The following is a 19,179-nucleotide window of genomic DNA, read 5'->3' on the forward strand; positions in this document are numbered from 1 at the left end:
TCAAGTAATCATGTTAAGTCTGGACTTAATTGATGAGATGAATGGAGTCCTTTCTGGAACCAGTTTGAGATGCCCGGTCACAAATAATTTATTTTCTTCAGCCGTCTTTTCTTCTTTGTTTCAGCAGATGTCATCCTGGAGAAGCTTCTAGAAGAACATAAGATCAGTCTGAGGAAGAGATGTGAACATGTGACTGAAGGAAGTGATGAAACAGGAAGTAGAACCCTCCTCAACAGGATCTACACTGATCTCTACATCACCGAGGGACAGAGTGAAGAGGTTAATACCCAACATGAGGTGAAGCAGCTGGAGGGAGCTTCCAAGATCCAGAACCTCCATGATTCTCCAATCAGGTGCCAGGACATCTTCAAAGCCTTACCTGACCAACATGGAGCCATCAGAGTGGTTCTGACCAACGGCGTCGCTGGTGTTGGAAAAACCTTCTCAGTGCAGAAGTTCACTCTGGACTGGGCAGAGGACTTGGAGAACCAAGATGTCAGTGTGGTGGTTCTGCTTTCCTTCAGGGAGCTGAACCTGATCAGAGATCAGCAGCACAGTCTTCTCACGCTGCTCCATGTTTTCCATCCAACCCTCCAGAAGCTCCCAGCAGAGAAGCTGGCTGTCTGGAAGCTTCTCTTAATCTTTGACGGTCTGGATGAAAGCAGACTTTCTCTGGACTTCAACAACAGTCTGATTGTTTCTGACGTCACACAGAAGTCATCAGTCAACGTTCTGCTGATGAACCTCATCGAGGGGAACCTGCTTCCCTCGGCTCTGGTCTGGATAACTTCCAGACCTGCAGCAGCCAATCAGATCCCTCCTTCATTGGTTTCCAAGGTAACAGAAGTACGAGGCTTCAGCGACGCCCAGAAGGAGGCGTACTTCAGGAGGAGGTTCAGTGATGAAGAGATGTCCAGCAGGATCATCTCCCACATCAGGACCTCCAGGAGCCTCCACATCATGTGTGGGATCCCAGTGTTCTGCTGGATCACTGCTACGGTTCTGGAGAACCTGTTGACCACAGAGCAGAGAGGAGAGCTGCCCAAGACCATGACTGACATGTACTCACACTTCCTGCTGGTCCAGACCAGGAGGAAGAAGAACAAGTACCATGAAGGACATCAGACGAGTCCACAGGAGCTGATGGAGGCTGACAGGGAAGTTCTCCTGAAGCTGGGGAGGCTGGCGTTCGAACATCTGGAGAAAGGAAACATCATGTTCTACCAAGAAGACCTGGAGCAATGTGGTCTGGATGTCACAGAGGCCTCCGTGTTCTCAGGAGTTTGTACAGAGATCTTCAAAAGAGAGAAGGTGATCTTCCAGAAACCAGTCTACTGCTTTGTTCACCTGAGCATCCAGGAGTTTCTGGCTGCAGTCTACATGCTCCACTGCTTCACCAGCAGGAACACAGAGGTGGTGGGAAACTTCCTGGGAGAAGACTACAGTGAAACATCATTTGATGACTTCATGAAAGGAATCATGGAAAAATCCCTTTTCAGTCCAAATGGCCACCTGGACCTGTTTGCTCGTTTCCTTCATGGCCTCTCTATGGAGTCCAACCAGAGACTCTTAGGAGGCCTCTTGGGTCAGACAGAAAACAACCCAGGAACCATTCAGAAGGTCACCAATAATCTGAAGGAGATGACAACTGATTATATCTCCCCTGAAAGAAGCATCAACATCTTCCAGTGTCTGATGGAGATGAAGGACCTCTCAGTTTATCAGGAGATCCAACAGTTCATGAAATCAGAGAATAGATCAGAGAAGAAGCTCTCAGAGATCCAGTGCTCCGCTCTGGCCTACATGCTGCAGATGTCAGAGGAGGTTCTGGATGAGTTGGACCTAGAGAAGTACAACACATCAGAGGAAGGACGACGTAGGCTGATTCCAGCTGTGAGGAACTGCAGAAAGGCTCGGTGAGTCCAGGTGTCTTCATGCAGTGGTGCTGATTCAGCTTTATCGTCCTCCTGGTGCTTCTTTCTTGTTTGATTTCATTCAGGGTGGTTTTGGCTCTTTAATGTCTTTCTTCACAAATTGAAAGGTTTAAACCTTTCAACTTCTAAACTTTAAGGTCGTTCAGGAAAAAAGCTGATCTAGCTTTTGGTATGTAGACATTTGTTTTTACCAATTTATTAATATCATACTTTTGATCTGCTTCCATATTTATTCAATGTATTTATTTATTATCAATCTAATATTCATATAATTTCATTTAATTTTTTCCATCACATCAGCATCAACCCTGGACAGGAGATTTCTCATTTTTGTAATATTCCTCAGATGAAAGAAGGAAATTCTAGAAACCTCTTTGATCTGGGATTTAAATGACAGGTCCTGATCAAAAACAACACCAAGATTTTTTTACTTTATTATCTGAAATCAGTTTAATCCCATCCAAATGAAGTGACTGGCTAATCAGCTTCTTTTTCAGAGACTCTGGTCCAAAGACTATAACTTCTGTTTTGTCTGCATTCAGAAGCAGAAAGTTAAGAGTCATCCAGGTTTTTATGTCTTCAGACATGCCTGTAATCTATGTAATGGGTTAGCTTCATCTGGATTTATAGACAGATATAGCTGGGTATCATCAGCATAACAGTGGAAATTAATCCCATGCTGTCTAATAATTCTACAAATTGGCAGCATATATATATAGTAAAGAGAATTGGTCCTAGCACTGATCCCTGTGGTACTCCACAGGTAACCTTTGAGCATGAGGAAGATCTATCATTAACATGAACAAACTGAATTTGATCAGATAGATCAGATTTAAACCAGTCTAGTGCTGTTCCTTTAATTCCAACAAAATATTCAAGTCTTTCTAAAAGAATATTATGATCAACTGGATCAAATGCAGCACTGAGATCTACAGCAGTAATAAGTTTGTTTCTCTTAATAATTAGCTTAGCTAATGAGTAACACAAGAAGAAAAGTGTTTACATTTTGCTCCTGGTGACCCCAGCAAAGCGGAAATTTCTATTTAGTTTTTATGTATCTCTGACAGAGTTCTGCCAAGATGTGGATTTTCTATTCACTCGCATTCTTTCTTGGTATTCTCTTTGTGCAGATCAGTTATCAGCTAATCATTCCTCTGGCAGGTTATCAGTCATTGTAGTAACAGATCTGGAACAACATCGCGCTCATGTCCAATGCTGCATCAAAGGCTTTATAAAAGAGGACTGAGCTTTCAGCCCATCTGAACTTTTCTTTTTAAAGTTCAAAACACAGGATGTTATTAAGCTCAACACGTGTCACATCACTTCTATTGTACAGGTTTTATGTTTTAGAGTCAGATATTCTTTATGATTATATTCTTTAACAACTCTTTGATCTTTTTACAGACTTTCTGGCTGTAGACTATCAAAATCTGAATGTGAAATTGTGGCATCAGCTCTGCAGTCTAACCCCTCCTATCTGACTGAGCTGGACATAGATCAGATCTATGGAGATAGATCCTTTGGAGATTCCGGAATGAAGCATCTGTGTGAAATCTTGGAGAGTTCAATCTGCAAACTGAAGAAACTGAGGTTAGTTTTCTCTGTTAATCACAAACCAACTCCTTCACTATTCCTATGTTTTTTATTACAATAATATCCTGTTTAAAAACAGCCTGTTTTCCAAATGCAAAGTTACATATTTTTATGTATATTATTTTCCCTTTTCAGTTCTTGTATTTTTTATATGTTACAAAGTTTCAGAGTGAGGGATAAAAATTAGGTGTTGAAGTCAACTGATGTGAAGTGATGATTGAGATGTTGATCTGGGAAAGATTCAGACTATGAAGGAAAATGTCCTTCTTTCTCTTTTCTTATTCTTAGCATCGACATGGTTTCTCTGAAGTCCAAATAAACGTAGAGCCAGCATGCTGGTGAAGATTCTCAGTCATTGACATTAACACCTTATGGGGGGCAGTGGTGGAGGGATGAGGATGTTAGAAGGGCTGCGGGTCTGGCTGCCTGTCTTGGTCCTGGTCCATGCCGTCCCCTGGTGGGGCTGCGTCCGGGCTGGGGGTTCTGCATGGTATTTATTTTTTTTTTCTTTCATTTTTTTGGATGGACAGGATGGAGGGGGGTGGCAGTGTCGGCACTGGTGGCCGGCGGGCTTGTGGGCCACTTGTGGGCCTCACCACGGTCGGCTCCCCCGACCCCCTCTCGCATTTAGACATTGAGGGTTCAGGGTTGTCGACTGGGGGGGTGCACTGGCACCGCCTGTCTTCCGGAGGGGGGATGGACTGTGCTGGACACCCCCTTTTGGTACTCCCAGTTTTAATTACACCTGAGAGCAACATGCAACAACATTCGAGCAGGCGCAGGGAGGATGGGGTCTTCTCACACCCCTGTTCTCTTGTTGCCACCTGGAGTCTGGGGCCTGGAGGAAGAGCAAGCCGCCTGGTATGTGGTTTTGGTGGGGGGTTTGCTGTGGGGCCTGGGTGGCCTGCCGGTGGCGGGGCTGTCACTTCTGCTCTCTTTAAAAGAGGGTGGAGGGAGGGGCAAGTAGCAAACCGAGGGGAGAAAGTGGCTTGGTGAATTAGTTAGGAGGAGTGGGGGGCTATGGTTGGGTGACCTGTGTGGGGTGTGTGGTCCCCGAACCCGGGAGGGCTTTTGCTGGGGGTGGTCTGGTCCAGGTGGGGGGCCTGGCCCGAAGGAGGAATGAGATGGGTTGGTGTGGTGGTGTCACCGCTCCCCCCATCCGAATTTTAGGTTCACTTATTGGGTCATCCCATAATCCCGGGACCGAGCACTGGTGCCGCTGGGTCTTCAGTCCTGGGATTACTGATGTGAGTGTTATGTCTGAATGTGCGTCCACTTTTTTTTTTTTTTGCTCATCTTTACAGAGACTGTGTGGTGTGAGTGGGGGCACTAGGGGGGAACGCGTGATTGAGACTGAGTTTTTGTTCTCTCCAGGTTGGGGTCTGAACTGCTCCCTCTCCCAAGCACATCTCAAGTGTCCGCTAAGTGCGGATCCCATTCTATGAAGCTCAAGAAACACTTACAGGTGCTGGTCATAAAATTAGAATATCATGAAAAAGTAGATTGATTTCAGTAATTCCATTTAAAAAGTGAAACTTGTATATTATATTCATACATTACATACAAACTCATATATTTCAGATGTTTATTTGGTTTAATTTTGATGATTACAAATGACAACAAATGAAAATCTCAAATTCATCATATCAGAAAATTAGAATATTACTGAAGACCAATAAAAACAAAGGATTTATAGAAATGTTGGCCAACTGAAAAGTATGAACATGAAAAGTATGAGCATGTACAGCACTCAGTATTTAGTTGGGCCTCCTTTGGCCTGTATTACTGCAGCAATGCGGCGTGGCATGGAGTCGATCAGTCTGTGGCACTGCTCAGGTGTTATGATAGCCCAGGTTGCTCTAATAGTGGCTTTTAGCTCTTCTGAATTGTTGGGTCTGGTGTATTGCATCTTCTTCTTCACAATACCCCATAGATTTTCTATGGGGTTAAGGTCAGGAGAGTTTGCTGGCCAATTAAGAACAGGGATACCATGGTCCTTCAACCAGGTACTGGTAGCTTTGGCACTGTGTGCAGGTGCCAAGTCCTGTTGGAAAATGAAATCTGCATCTCCAAAAAGTTGGTCAGCTGCAGGAAGCATGAAGTGCTCTAAAACTTCCTGGTATGTGGCTGCGTTGACCCTGGACCTCAGAAAACACAATGGACCAACACCAGCAGATGACATGGCACCCCAAACCATCACTGACTGTGGAAACTTTACACTGGACTTCAAGCAACGTGGATGAAGTGCCTCTCTTCTTTTCCTCCAGACTCTGGGACCTTGATTTCCAAAGGAAATGCAAAATTTACTTTCATCAGAGAACATGACTTTGGACCACTCACCAGCAGTCCAGTCCTGTTTCTCTTTAGCCCAGGCAAGACGCTTCTGACGCTGTCTGTGGTTCAAGAGTGGCTTGACACAAGGAATGCGACAGCAGAAACCCATGTCTTTCATACGTCTGTGTGTGGTGGTTCTTGAAGCACTCACTCCAGCTGCAGTCCACTCTTTGTGAATCTCCCCCACATTTTTGAAGGGGTTTTGTTTCACAATCCTCTCCAGGGTGCGGTTATCTCTCTTGCTTGTACACTTTTTTCGACCACATCTTTTCCTTCCCTTCGCCTCTCTATTAATGTGCTTGGACACTGAGCTCTGTGAACAGCCAGCCTCTTTAGCGATGACCTTTTGTGTCTTGCCCTCCTTGTGCAAGGTGTCGATGGTCGTCTTTTGGACAACTGTCAAGTCAGCAGTCTTCCCCATGATTGTGTAGCCTATAGAACTAGACTGAAAGACCATTTAAAGGCTTTTGCAGGTGGTTTGAGTTAATTAGCTGATTAGAGTGTGGCACCAGGGGCCATCAATTTTGAACCTTTTCACAATATTCTAATTTTCTGATATGATGAATTTGAGATTTTCATTTGTTGTCATTTGTAATCATCAAAATTAAACAAAATAAACATCTGAAATATATGAGTTTGCATGTAATGTATGAATATAATATACAAGTTTCACTTTTTAAATGGAATTACTGAAATCAATCTACTTTTTCATGATATTCTAATTTTATGACCAGCACCTGTATATTACCAATTACAAATTACAAATGAATTATAAACAATTGCATTTGTTAATGTCCACTGAGCAATGGCTCGTAAATTTCGTCTGGTCTTAGTCTCATTAATGAAAATAGTTTTTTATTTTTGTCATATTTTTATTTTCTGGAAACAATTTTTGTGCGTCATCGTTTCGTCATCGTCACAGGAAAAAGGGATGTTGACAAAATATTTTTGTCATCGTCCTGGTTGACGAAATTAACACTGGTATGCATCACACTGATAAAACCAAACCAAAATACTGCATATTTGCACCACATATATATTAATGCTCTGAACTCCCAGATAAATTTGTTTGTTTTTTTGCACCATGTTGTTTTTCCCACACTGTTTACATTTGATCACTGTTGCACTTTATGGATGGAAATGTCATGAGAGCTGTATAAAATTTAATTCTGTTTTGTACACTCTTTGTGTCAGCTAATGTTTCATTCTTTACTCAGATTAATGGGCTGCACTCTGTCAGAGACCAGCTGTGCTTCTCTGGTCTCGGCCTTGAAGTCCAGCCCCTCCCATCTTACAGAACTGGACCTGAGTGGAAATAAAGGTCTAAAAGATGCTGGAATAATGGCACTCTGTGATTTTCTTCAGACCCCACTCTGCAAACTACAGATGCTGAGGTAAGATGGAGTATGTGTGTTTTCTGATAACATCACACTGCAAATAAAGGTGTTAAGATAAATCAGTGACCTAGTAATGGACCAACTGGGAAGCCTATCAGAAGAGCAGGTTCTGAGCAGACAGAGACTCCGGGTTTTGTTTCTACTTTGAATTTATAATTGTCTGTGTATGCTGAAACGCTGATGGTTGGGTACTTCGGTGGCCGCTGTGTCATTCCTGATGGCTTCATTCCCAGACCGGGCCTAGACCTCCTGGCCCTTTGCAGTCCCCTGTAGGGTCCCCCGCGCCTTGGACCGCTGGGCTCTCATCCAGGCCAGTTGCTGACGGAGTCAGTGTCCGGCCCCACTGGACCCCTTTTGGGTTTGGCCCCACGCGTGTTGGCTCTGGGTGCTCCTGTCTGCCCTTCTGTGTTGGCCAAAGCCATCTCTATGTCTGCCCTTTCTCTTCCCCAGTGCTCTGAGGTGCCTTTGGGGTCTGGGGTTTGTGTTGGCTCTTTATCAGTCCTGGGACTAGGATGATTCTGGGGGCGCTCACACCTGCTATGGAGCATATTTTCCTTCAGAAGAAGCTTTTGGAATCCTTTATACACAAGCATGCTCACACATACATACCATGGGAGTTTGGTTCCAGGTGTACACACCAGATGTTAGTTTCCTTAGAAAAGTTTGAACAAATCTGACTGGATGATTTGCTGGATGATATGATTCGCTCTCACTCTGTATGTTTACTAGTGGTTCCTAGAACTTCTAAAAGTAGAATGGGAGGCAGATCTTTTAGTTATCAGGCTCCTCTCCTGTGGAACCAACTACCAGTTTTAGTCCGTGAGGCAGACACCCTGTCTACTTTTAAGGCTAGGCTTAAAACTTTACTTTTTGATAAAGCTTATAGTTAGAGTGGCTCAGGTTATCCTGAGCTATCTCTATAGTTCTGCTGCTATAGGCTTAGACTGCTGGAGGACATAGGGACCCCTTTTTTTCATCATTCTGCTTCATTCTATCTCTATTCTCCCACTCTGCAGAATCTGTTAGTTCAATCTCTAACGTTCTGCTCTCTCTGCTTTTTCTCATAGTAGCTTCATCTGGTCTGTTCCTGTTTGGCTGTGACTCCATCCTGGAGAGAAATATCAGCTGTGCTGCTGCCATCAACACCTTCGTTTCTAGATGTTGGAGCTTGGCCTGTTTTCCAGTGTAGTCCTGTTTCTCTGACTGTGACTAACTGGATGTGCTCTCTTCATCCTCTGACATGGGAGCTGGCTCGGAGCTCGTCTGCCTGGCTGTGTGTTTCCTGGACGGGGCCGCCTGTGGAGCTGGTTGACAGTTGCCTTTTGTATCTATGCTTCTTTTTCTATGTCTGCTTCTGTCTCCTTGAACCCCAGTGGGCCTCAGCAGATGGCCGCTCACACTGAGCCTGGTTCTGCTGGAGGTTTCTTCCTGTTCAAAGGGAGTTTTTCCTCTCCACTGTCGCTACAAGCATGCTTAGTGTGAGGGATTGCTGAAGAGTCAATGAGTCGATGCAATCAGCTGGTTTTCCTTAGATAGAAAACTTTGAATCAATCTGACTATGATCTGGTTGGACTGTAAAGTGCCTTGAGATGACATGATGTGAATTGGAGCTATAGAAATAAACTGAATGGAATTGAAATAACTTAAATTTATTAATTGAATTATTTGTCAATGTGAATGTTTAACTCAGGCATGAGCAAATTTTGTGGTGGAGAGCTGCAGTCCTGCAGGTTTCAGAGGTTTCATGCTCCATCACAGCTGATTTCTATTCATAACTGATTATCAGACTTTTCTGAACTGAAATCATGAGAATCAGCTGAGCTGAAGCTAACCTCTAAAACCTGCAGGACTTCGGCCCTGGAGGACCAACTCTGGACAGGCCTGGTTTAACCTGATTCCTGTTTGCTTCATTCACGTTTCTGTTCTTCGCTCAGATTGGTGTACTGCAGTCTTTCGGAAACCAGCTATGCTTCTCTGGTCTCAGCACTAAAGACCAACCCCTCCCATCTGACGGAACTGGACCTGAGTGGGAATGAAGACCTGAAAGATGGTGGAATAAAGGAGCTCTGTGGTTTCCTCCAGACTCCCCTCTGCAAACTGCAGACCCTGAGGTCAGATGTACTATATCTGTTATCATTATAACATTAGACTAAAATATAAGTTAAAAGATATCAGCCACCAGGAGCAGGTTATGACTTAAAAAGGTGTAGATGGAGACTGGAGGTTATGAATTTTAAGTGGAACGCATCTATCAAGAAAATGTGCGTTTTCACTGTAAATATATTGTACAGCTCCAAATGGTCTTTGACAAATATTGCTCACCTAAAGTGGATATAAGTGTCAATCTTAAGCTTATCTTGTATATTTCAGAGTTCATCAGTACAGATTTCTGTTCAGAAGTGGTCCAACGATCTTTCCGATCTACTTTTAGTTCATTGAACCCTGTTAAATCCAGCGGGGTGGAAAGCACCAGAAACAAATAAAAAGACAGATGTAATTAGACGGAAATGCTGGTAGGCTTAAAATATATGTAACGAATTAAAACTAATTTAGATCCAATTAGCCAACAATCAAAGTAACTGTAAAATGGTAAATAGTCTGTACTTTTATGGTGCTTTTTTCATGTCAGGACACCTGAACAAAATGCTTTAATCTACATTCATTTATTCACCCATTCACTCACACACTGATGGTGGTGAGCTACATTATAGCTACTGCTACCTTGGGGCCAGTCAAAAAATACGAATTAGGATAACCTCTGAAACTTCAAGGACTTTATATTCCCTGAAAACCTTGCATAGTCCGTCAGATTAACTGTCAGCTGTAGAGCTGCGACACCAAGCTCACACACACTCATTACAATCAATGAGACTAATGAGCTAACCTCAGCAAACCTCAGGCATGAAGGATCCATCTATGTTAAGAAAGAAAAAACAGCCATAAAGAGAGGTTTAAGAACTTCTGCCTAAGGACATCCAAACTTCTGCATAACGCATGGCAGCGTAATGCAGAAGAAGATATTTTTCCGATATTGTTCTTTTAAACTGTGGTAAGCCTCGTGTGTTGTTTAAAGTTATCAACTCTGCTCTGAATGCACCTCAGACTGTGATTGAGGCCTCCCCTGCTGTGTGTGAGAACTTTCTTCACTACTTTATTGATAAAGTCACTTCTACCAGAGCACTTATTTCACCTCCTGCTTCTGATCCTTCGGTGTTTGTCCCCTGCTCTGCTGTGTTTGACATGTTTGAACCTGTGACCCTGCCTTTTGTGCAGGAGATTGTGGGTCACTTGAAGCCTTCAGGGTCTCCAGATGATACTGTCCCACCCCGATTTTTTAAGGAGGTATTTCCCACTATCGGGCCATCGTGTCTCACAATTATTAATAGCAGTCTGTCCTCTGGAGTAGTCCCTTTAAATCTTAAACATGCAGTCGTGCAGCCTTTATTAAAAAAACCTGGGCTGGATCCTACTGTTCTGTCGAATTTTAGGCCTATCTCTAAGTTGCCTTTCTTCTCAAAAATCTTAGAGAAGATTGTTTATTCTCAGCTCATGGACTTTTTAAATGAACAAAATGTTCTTGAGATTTTCCAATCTGGTTTTAAAACATTGCACAGCACAGAATCAGCGCTTTTAAGAGTTTTTAATGACATCTTTTTAGCTACTGACTCTGGACACTGTGTTGTCCTTGTACTTTTAGATTTGACTGCAGCATTTGATACAGTGGACCATGAAATCCTGATTGCTCGTTTGGAGCAGTGGGTGGGCATCAGGGGCTTAGCACTGGAATGGTTCATGTCCTACCTGTCACATCGGACTTTCTGTGTCAGCCTTGATGACTCTGTGTCCTCCACTGCTCCTCTCTCATGTGGGGTCCCACAGGGCTCCGTGCTTGGCCCTCTTTTATTTTCTCTCTATCTACTCCCACTTGGCTCCATTCTCAGGAAACATGGCATTTCCTTTCACTGTTATGCTGATGACAGCCAGATTTATGTCCCCCTCAAAAAGGCTGATTCCTACTCTGTTGAACCACTGTTAAGGTGTTTACATGACCTTAAAGGAATAGTACACCCAAAACATGATTAGCCTTCATTTTCTACTCACCCCCATGCTGAACAACACTCTGGAGTACTTTTTTGATATCTCAAATGCATCTGGAGATCTGGGAGGCTTCTTGCTGTCTGCTGACATTCAAATAATGGAGGTCTATGGCGCCCGAGGCAGAAAGGTCCATAAAAGTCCACAAAAAACGTGTCAATATTCCTCCATACTGCTCGTCCAATGTATTCCAAGTGTCCTGAGTGGGTAGCATCCAGAATTTACTCGAAACGAAGTCATTTAGAATGTTTTTAGAGCATAAACAGTAGTGTATAGGATTTCCTAATAGCGCCCCCATGCGCGCTCACGATTCTACGGAAGCCGGCAGACCAAACCAGATGAAAGTGCGCATTCAGCATCTGCTCTGCCGATAATGCAAGCGTAGAAGAAGAAATGTGCTGTTTACCTGTGCAAAGAAAGAAACAACGAAAGAAAAATGTCTGAGGACTTCAGTGTTGAGGAAGAGCATGAGTTCTTTGCCGAGCTGAATGCGCTGGTTTGGTCTGCCGGCTTCCGTAGAATCGTGAGCGCGCATGGGGGCGCTATTAGGAAATCCTATGCACTACTGTTTATGCTCTAAAACGTTCTAAATGACTTCGTTTCGAGTAAATTCTGGACGCTACCCACTCAGGACACTTGGATTACATTGGACGAGCAGTATGGAGGAATATTGACACGTTTTTTGTGGACTTTTATGGACCTTTCTGCCTCGGGCGCCATAGACCTCCATTATTTGAATGTCAGCAGACAGCAAGAAGCCTCCCAGATCTCCAGATGCATTTGAGATATCAAAAAAGTACTCCAGAGTGTTGTTCAGCATGGGGGTGAGTAGAAAATGAAGGCTAATCATGTTTTGGGTGTACTATTCCTTTAAAGCTTGGATGTCTTTAAATTTTCTGAATTTTAATGAAGAAAAGACAGAAGTCATGGTCTTTGGTGGCACATCTGTGACCCCCTCCCTAGTTGATCTCGGTTCTCTATCGCAATACAGTAAACCAACTGTAAGAAACCTCGGGGTAAAAGTGGACTCAGACCTCAAATTTGACAGCCAGATAAAAGCTGTAATGAAATCTAGCTTTTTCCAGCTAAGGCAGCTGGCAAAGATCAAACCAGTCCTTCAGAGACGGCACTTTGAGACAGTAATCCACGCCTTTGTGACCACTCGGCTGGATTACTGTAATGCACTTTATGTGGGGATTGCTGGGTCCTCAATTGCTCGTCTTCAACTTGTTCAAAATGCTGCTGCACGTCTTTTGACTGGCACACGCAAGTACGAGCACATTTCACCTGTTTTAGCTTCACTCCACTGGCTGCCCATCCATTTTAGGATTCATTTTAAAATTCTTTTATTTACTTTTAAAGCCTTGAATGGCCTTGCCCCAATTTACCTCTCTGAGCTTCTGCACCCCTACACTCCCAGCCGATCTCTCAGGTCAGCTGATCAGCTGCTCCTGGCGGTGCCTAAAGCAAGGCTTAAGCTCAGAGGGGATCGAGCGTTTTCTGTTGCAGCTCCAAAACTCTGGAATGGATTGCCGCTGCACATTAGACAGGCCACCTCTCTGTCTCATTTTAAAACTCTTCTTAAAACCCACCTCTTTTCTTTGGCTTTTAACACCATGTAGAGTGTTGATTTTATGTACACATGTTGATTTTATGTACACATGTTGATTTTATGTATACACATGCATATTTTTATCCTGTGCGGGCAGTGCTTTTATTTTATTTTATTTTATTACTTTTATTTATTTTAGTTATTTTATCTTTTTGTGCAGCACTTTGGAAACCTTGTGTTTATTTAAACCGTGCTATATAAATAAAGTGGATTGGATTGGATTGGCAGCGTAATGCCCAAGAAATGATGCACAGTGACCTGAGGGGGGCAGCGATGCGCCTGGAGGCGCCTGGCCTGCAGAAAAAGATTTCTTTGATTGCGGTATTAACCTGGCTGCTGTTTACTGCTAGCCCAAAATAAAAAAAAAGAATAAAAGAAAGAAAAAAGGCTTTTGGTGGCAGCAGATTGAGCGTCATGTCTGCTTGGAAGTGTGTTGGTGGTGGGCGTGAACGAAGGGAGGATCAATCACCTTCTGGCTCACCCTATGATGGGGATGAAGTCTGGAGGAGAACTGACGGTTTCCTCCTGTGAACCCCCTTTATACCAAAACGCTGCCAATACGCCATTATACAGTAGCTGGAAGGTAGAAACATGTCTGGAACACGTCGATATGCGTTGGAGAGAAGTTCTGGATAAGTTACGCAGAAGTTACTCAGAGGTTTAGGATAAGCTAGACGCCACGACTGATGAGGAACTGACACTGAACGGATGTCAACTTTCAGATAGCTGACCTGGAACTGATGACCCACAGATGGCAGACGCTGGCAGACGCATCGTGACGTACTTTCCTTATGTCGACATGCTGATTTTCGGTAAATCAGGCATATGCTGGCTGAATCGTCAAGGTGTGACAGAGGCTTAAGCTACTACAACACCGCTTTTTTAACCAGCTTTTTAGTATCTTTTAGGATCAATGGAAGGGGAAAAAATGAGTGTTGGTGGGAGGTTGGGAAGGTTAAAATGAAAAAATGCGATTAAAAGTTTAGAAAATAAAACGGTTAGAAAAGGATCTGTTAGCAGACGGCAATTATGTCATTAATGTGGTATAATGCTGCTTGTTCGTTTACAGGGTTCTAGGTTCATGTCAGGTTTCTGCCTTTTGATTAAGTTTATTTGTTGTTGTTTTCTGCCAGTGTTTAGTTCTTGAGTTACTCTCTGCTGCCCCCTTGTGCTTGTTTCCTTTCCCTGTGGCTTGCTTCTAGTTACTTCTATTCACACCTGCTCCTTATTTAGCTCAATAGTCCATCCTTTGTTCTGTTCCCCTTATATACTCCACCTCTGCAGTCACTCAGTGACTACAGGATTCACCTCTGCCACTCAACGTGACATTTCACTGAAACAAAACAGAACCTGGATCAGTGTATTTGGCTTTAAAATTTCAGATTCAGAACAGATAAAAAGCTTAAACAATACGACAATTAAAAAAATTGTGTGGTTTCTAGTCATTCTATAATTAGACTTTAATATAAGAGGAAATAAAGACACTGAGAGGAGTCACAATACATGGGAGCTTGATTCCCACCATCTGTGTTGCCAGTTTCTCCAAAAAGAGCATAAACATGGAAAAAAATGCAATGAGGATCTGAGGATTTTACTAACTGAAACCCTCCTGTTAAAATAGTTTTATTATCCCAAACTATTTGTCTACAGAAGCCAAGTTTATGATTGGAGCATCTGGTGGAGCTGACAGAGCTCCAGAGCATGTTATCCTTAATGAACCTCCTTCCTCAGCTCACATCCTTTTTCTTCATTCAGGCTGAAGGACTGCGGCTTGTCGAAGATCAGCTGTGCTTCTCTGAGCTCAGCTCTGAAGTCCAACGCCTCCAGTCTGACAGAACTGGACCTGAGGTGGAACAAGCTGACGGAGTCAGACGTTCAGCAGCTGGAGGAGCTCGTAAAGAATCCGGACTACAAACTGCAGATGCTGTGAGTCAATGCTGGAAGGGAGTCTAGCTGCTGTGGTCAGAAGGCAACAATCAGCCAATCAGATAAGTCAGAAGCTCTTTGTGTTCCTGTGAAGAAGACTGTCGATGATGCGTTCATCTCTCCACTTGTTGAGCGAAAACTTTATATCTGCCTCTCCTGGGTTTAATCCTGGAGAAACTGAGGGAATAGATGTCCTTTAGCGGAGCGGCCTGCAGATGTTAGAGAGCAAACACTCCTTATGCTCCATGTTAGATCAATTTAAATCCCTATTCACGTTTTTCTTTTTATCATAACTGTTATTGCAAAACAATAATTTATGTTTACACAATTTCTGCCTAAGAATCCCTGATAAGCCCCAAAAAGGACATGTTGAGTCAGTAATGTAGAATTATATTGCTTCTGATCAACATGAGCTTTTATCTTAATATTCCATGATGTTAGCTCCCTCTGCTGCTAGAGAGGAGAATGACCGAACCCAGCATCCAGACTCAGATTAGGACGTTAGATTTTCCCAGTTCTGAAAATCCCAAAGCACAGTATAGGAACTCAGGAATCTGCTCCTCATTCTGGCTAGAGCCCTGAACGCACCGACTGCGTACAACTTTTTAATCTCCAGTCTGATTTTTTTCCCTGTCACACTGACTGTGTGTAGAGACGCTCCAACTAGACAGAATGAGCAGATCCTGTCGCTGTGCTATGCAGAAGTTAAAACAATTGACCACATTTCACTTGAACAGATTATGAAAAGTTATAATTAAAAAAACATTGGTGCCTTCTATAAAGCTCCAGTCTGTCCTGCTTACGATAAACGCGATGTGCAACTCTGACTATATCCCTGTGAGATGAAAAGATTTTATTTTGGATTTTCCACCAAAGCGGATGTGTTTTACTTTGGAACCGCGTCTCTCTTTCTGTCAGACCCATGAAATTGATGCTGAATTGCTGCGTAGTCTGACTAAAATAGACCTGGGCTCTGTCAGGAGCCTTACTGCCCCTGCAGGAAATCATCCCCATTGACTTTCAATCAGCGATATTTGACCTCTGAAGCACGATTTTCTGTGGGATTGGTAGAAAAAAATCAGATTGGATGTTCTCTGAGCTTTAGTTAGGTCTGCTGCCCAGGAAATAAGCTGCATCTAGCTCTGCTAAACATCTAATCTGAACAGGACTGAAGTTCCTGCTGCTCTCATCCTGGATGTGCTGCAGATGATGGAGAGATGTTGTTTCTGCTCTCTGCAGGTTGTGGAGGGGATGATCTTTCTAGAAGCTGATGTATCCTGATGATCCACAGAGGCAGAAGCTGCAGCGGTTTGAGTTTAAAGAGACTCTGACTGGATCCTGATGATGAACTCTTTCTTCCTGTCTGACACTGTTTGTCTCTTTGGAACAATAAAGGTGAAATTCAAACTAAGCTCCATTCTGTGGCACCATGGAGGTTTGAACTGAATTTGATGAAACTGTAAAGTTGATCTTTTTCCTCTTTCATTTTCTGCCTGTAACCCAGAAATTGGAAATAAAGCTCAGTCATCATTTTAACGCATTTTTCCCCCCGATGTTTTCTGTTAATTGAACCTGTAGGTCAAACAGCTCATTAAGGAAGTGATGGTTTCTTCTATGAAGCTTTTTTTTTCATTTTAAATCCGTTTTTTTATCATTATAAAGTTTAATCTCCTCCAGGCTTCTTCCATGGTGAACTTTTCTGGAGCAGCTCAGACGCCTTCAGAAGCCCAGGGGGGCTATCGGGGGACCTGGACAATTCCTGGTGGGCCGGTCTAATTTAGGCCTGATATTAAGCCATGAGTGAACGCTGCTACCTCCATCCCTGGGCTGCCTCCGTCTCCACTGCCAGCTTCTTCCTGATGCAACAGGTCGTTGCCCTCAGGTGGTCAGAGGCATCTGAAAGGCGGCGCAGAGAAACCAGAACGAAAGAGAAAAGCTCTGGAAACAGACGCTGCTGGATGAACAGAAATTAGAAGTTTTTTAGAAAAACAAGCTGCAGGTTTGAAACTCTGAAAGACATCGATAAAATAGGATGTTTGCCTGCAAACCATTGAATATGCTAATCATGCAGTCATTGCATTTTTTGTTGCATATTGTAATGTAATATAGTCACTGAAAGCGTTACTAACGCCATTACCTTTTTTAGTAACGAGGTAATCTAACTAATTACTTTGACTGTAACTATAACGCAGTTACCATTGCAGACACCCCGTTACTGCACGTTACTCAGGTCGCACAATTAACCTTTTTTTCATGATAGGACTCGTGCGCGCATTGTCATGAGAGAGGGGAGGATGAGATTGGCTGATGTATAGTGAGATTCCATCTGTCAGTTGGGTAGGTGGGTGTTTCTGCTGGCGGGTGTTAACGTACAGCACACACAGAGAGATGGAGAGTGAGGAGGACTCCAGCAGCAGATGGAAATACCGGTGTTACGTCGAGCTGCGTTTCCCCATCAGATACGGTTTCCCCTGCATCTCCGCACAGCGCAGGCGGCATGATTAACCGCGCAAGCGACAGGAAACGGCATTCTAGCTAAAGGCGCGTAACAGCCACCCTGCGCTCTCGCCACAGGGGAACGACGAAGAGCGTGAAGGATCAAATGTTAGCCTATATGGAGAAATGGAGAAATCAGGATGGATAGATAGATAGATAGATAGATAGATAGATAGATAGATAGATAGATAGATAGATAGATAGATAGACTAACTATAACGCAGTGGAGAGGAAAAACTCCCTTTGAACAGGAAGAAACCTCCAGCAGAACCAGGCTCAGTGTGAGCGGCCATCTGCTGAGGCCCACTGGGGTTCAAGGAGACAGAAGCAGACATAGAAAAAGAAGCATAGATACAAAAGGCAACTGTCAACCAGCTCCACAGGCGGCCCCGTCCAGGAAACACACAGCCAGGCAGACGAGCTCCGAGCCAGCTCCCATGTCAGAGGATGAAGAGAGCACATCCAGTTAGTCTCAATCTGACTGGATGATCTGGTGAACTGGAAAGTGACCTGAGATGACATGATGTGAATTGGCGCTATAGAAATAAACTGAATAGAAATTAACCTGAATTTTAGAGCTGTATCATAACAGCAATACGATGGTCGATAATTAGCTTGAAACCTCTTGCAGGAGCAGCAGACTCAATCTGAAGCCATTCTATGAGACTGATCATTTATAGACTTAAACTCAGCTTTATTAATCCTTGGGATTATTCCTTCCGGGAGATTCTGCTTCCAGTAGCTTATATAGAACACAAAGAGATAAAGCAAGATGCCATTAAAGATGAAAATGCACAGACAATATAAAAAGAGTGTATATAGTATAAAAAAGGATTTAAAAAAAGCAACCCTCTTTAAAATGGTCGTGGGTCGTGTTGTTTTAAATTCTCAGATGGATTTGAAGTGTTCAACATTTAATGTCTTAAAGTTTTAATAAATAAGTTAAAAACTTTGTCTATACAGAATAGTATATCTTAAAACTATTAACAAATCTAATTTTTTGTTAAACGTTAGAAAGAATTGTCACATCTCTTTTTATTTTGAAATTGCTCGTGTTGGATAAAGGAAGTCGTGTAGAGCAGAAGGATTTTACTGGTTTGTCATTGGTCCATATACAGGAAGTGGGAGGTGCTAGAGGAGAGACAGGAAGTTAATGAGAGTTTGTAGCTTGACCACGGAAAAAACGTTCTGAAGTTTGCTAAAAACTGAGTTTAGTTGATGTTTTATGGGTTTTCAACTCGACAGTCATTTCTAAATATCAGCTCTACATCGTTGTTATTATTATTATTATTTCAACCCGAACTTTTCTTTATAGAAGCTTCAGTGCTCGCTAATGCATTAGCATTCACCAGCCAAGTGAATGCATCTTTAGCACTGGGAGCTAGCTCAGCTAGCTTGTTTTATTTAGAACTATATGCCGGATTAGGTGTGAGTCAGGATGTTTGGGCCCACATGTTTTAGTTAAAGTTGGACAATTGAAACTCAAACTTTTTTACAGTGTGAAATTTATTTTCATTTTATTTTTTGAAAACATCCCAGTTGTATTGTTTTTTTTTTTTTGTTTCTTTTTGTTTCTTTTGCTCAATATTAGTTCAAAGAAGCATAAACTGTTGTGTTGTTTGGTTATTTGCAATAAGTAAAATAATTGCATAAGAAATAAGCAGAAATCAGGCTGGATTATAACCTATAACTGATTACCTTAGGTTGTGTTTGAAGTTGTTACTGTCCTCAGAGGTGAGCCAAACTCAAGTCAAATCATAAAGAATAAATAGAGTTTAAGGGGTTTTTTTTT

At 42.9% G+C, this 19,179-nt stretch overlaps 1 protein-coding gene across 6 annotated transcripts in view; it reads left to right on the plus strand.

Annotated features, from left to right (window-relative positions):
* Positions 1–19,179, plus strand: part of LOC119775370 (protein NLRC3-like) — a 42,352-nt gene that overhangs the window by 8,454 nt on the left and 14,719 nt on the right. For 4 of the 6 annotated variants that reach the window (XM_038273326.1, XM_038273324.1, XM_038273327.1 and 1 more), the window contains one exon: positions 125–1,916. In XM_038273326.1, coding sequence (XP_038129254.1) covers positions 125–1,916 — 1,792 coding nt within the window. Of the gene's footprint in view, positions 1–124; positions 1,917–3,338; positions 3,525–3,815; positions 3,862–19,179 lie in introns of those variants that run through there. The other 2 variants (XM_038273328.1, XM_038273325.1) reach the window with 2 other exon arrangements.

The sequence above is a fragment of the Cyprinodon tularosa genome, unplaced genomic scaffold (genome assembly GCF_016077235.1).
Source record: "Cyprinodon tularosa strain WSP-4 unplaced genomic scaffold, ASM1607723v1 ctg869, whole genome shotgun sequence".
Lineage (NCBI taxonomy): Eukaryota > Metazoa > Chordata > Actinopteri > Cyprinodontiformes > Cyprinodontidae > Cyprinodon > Cyprinodon tularosa.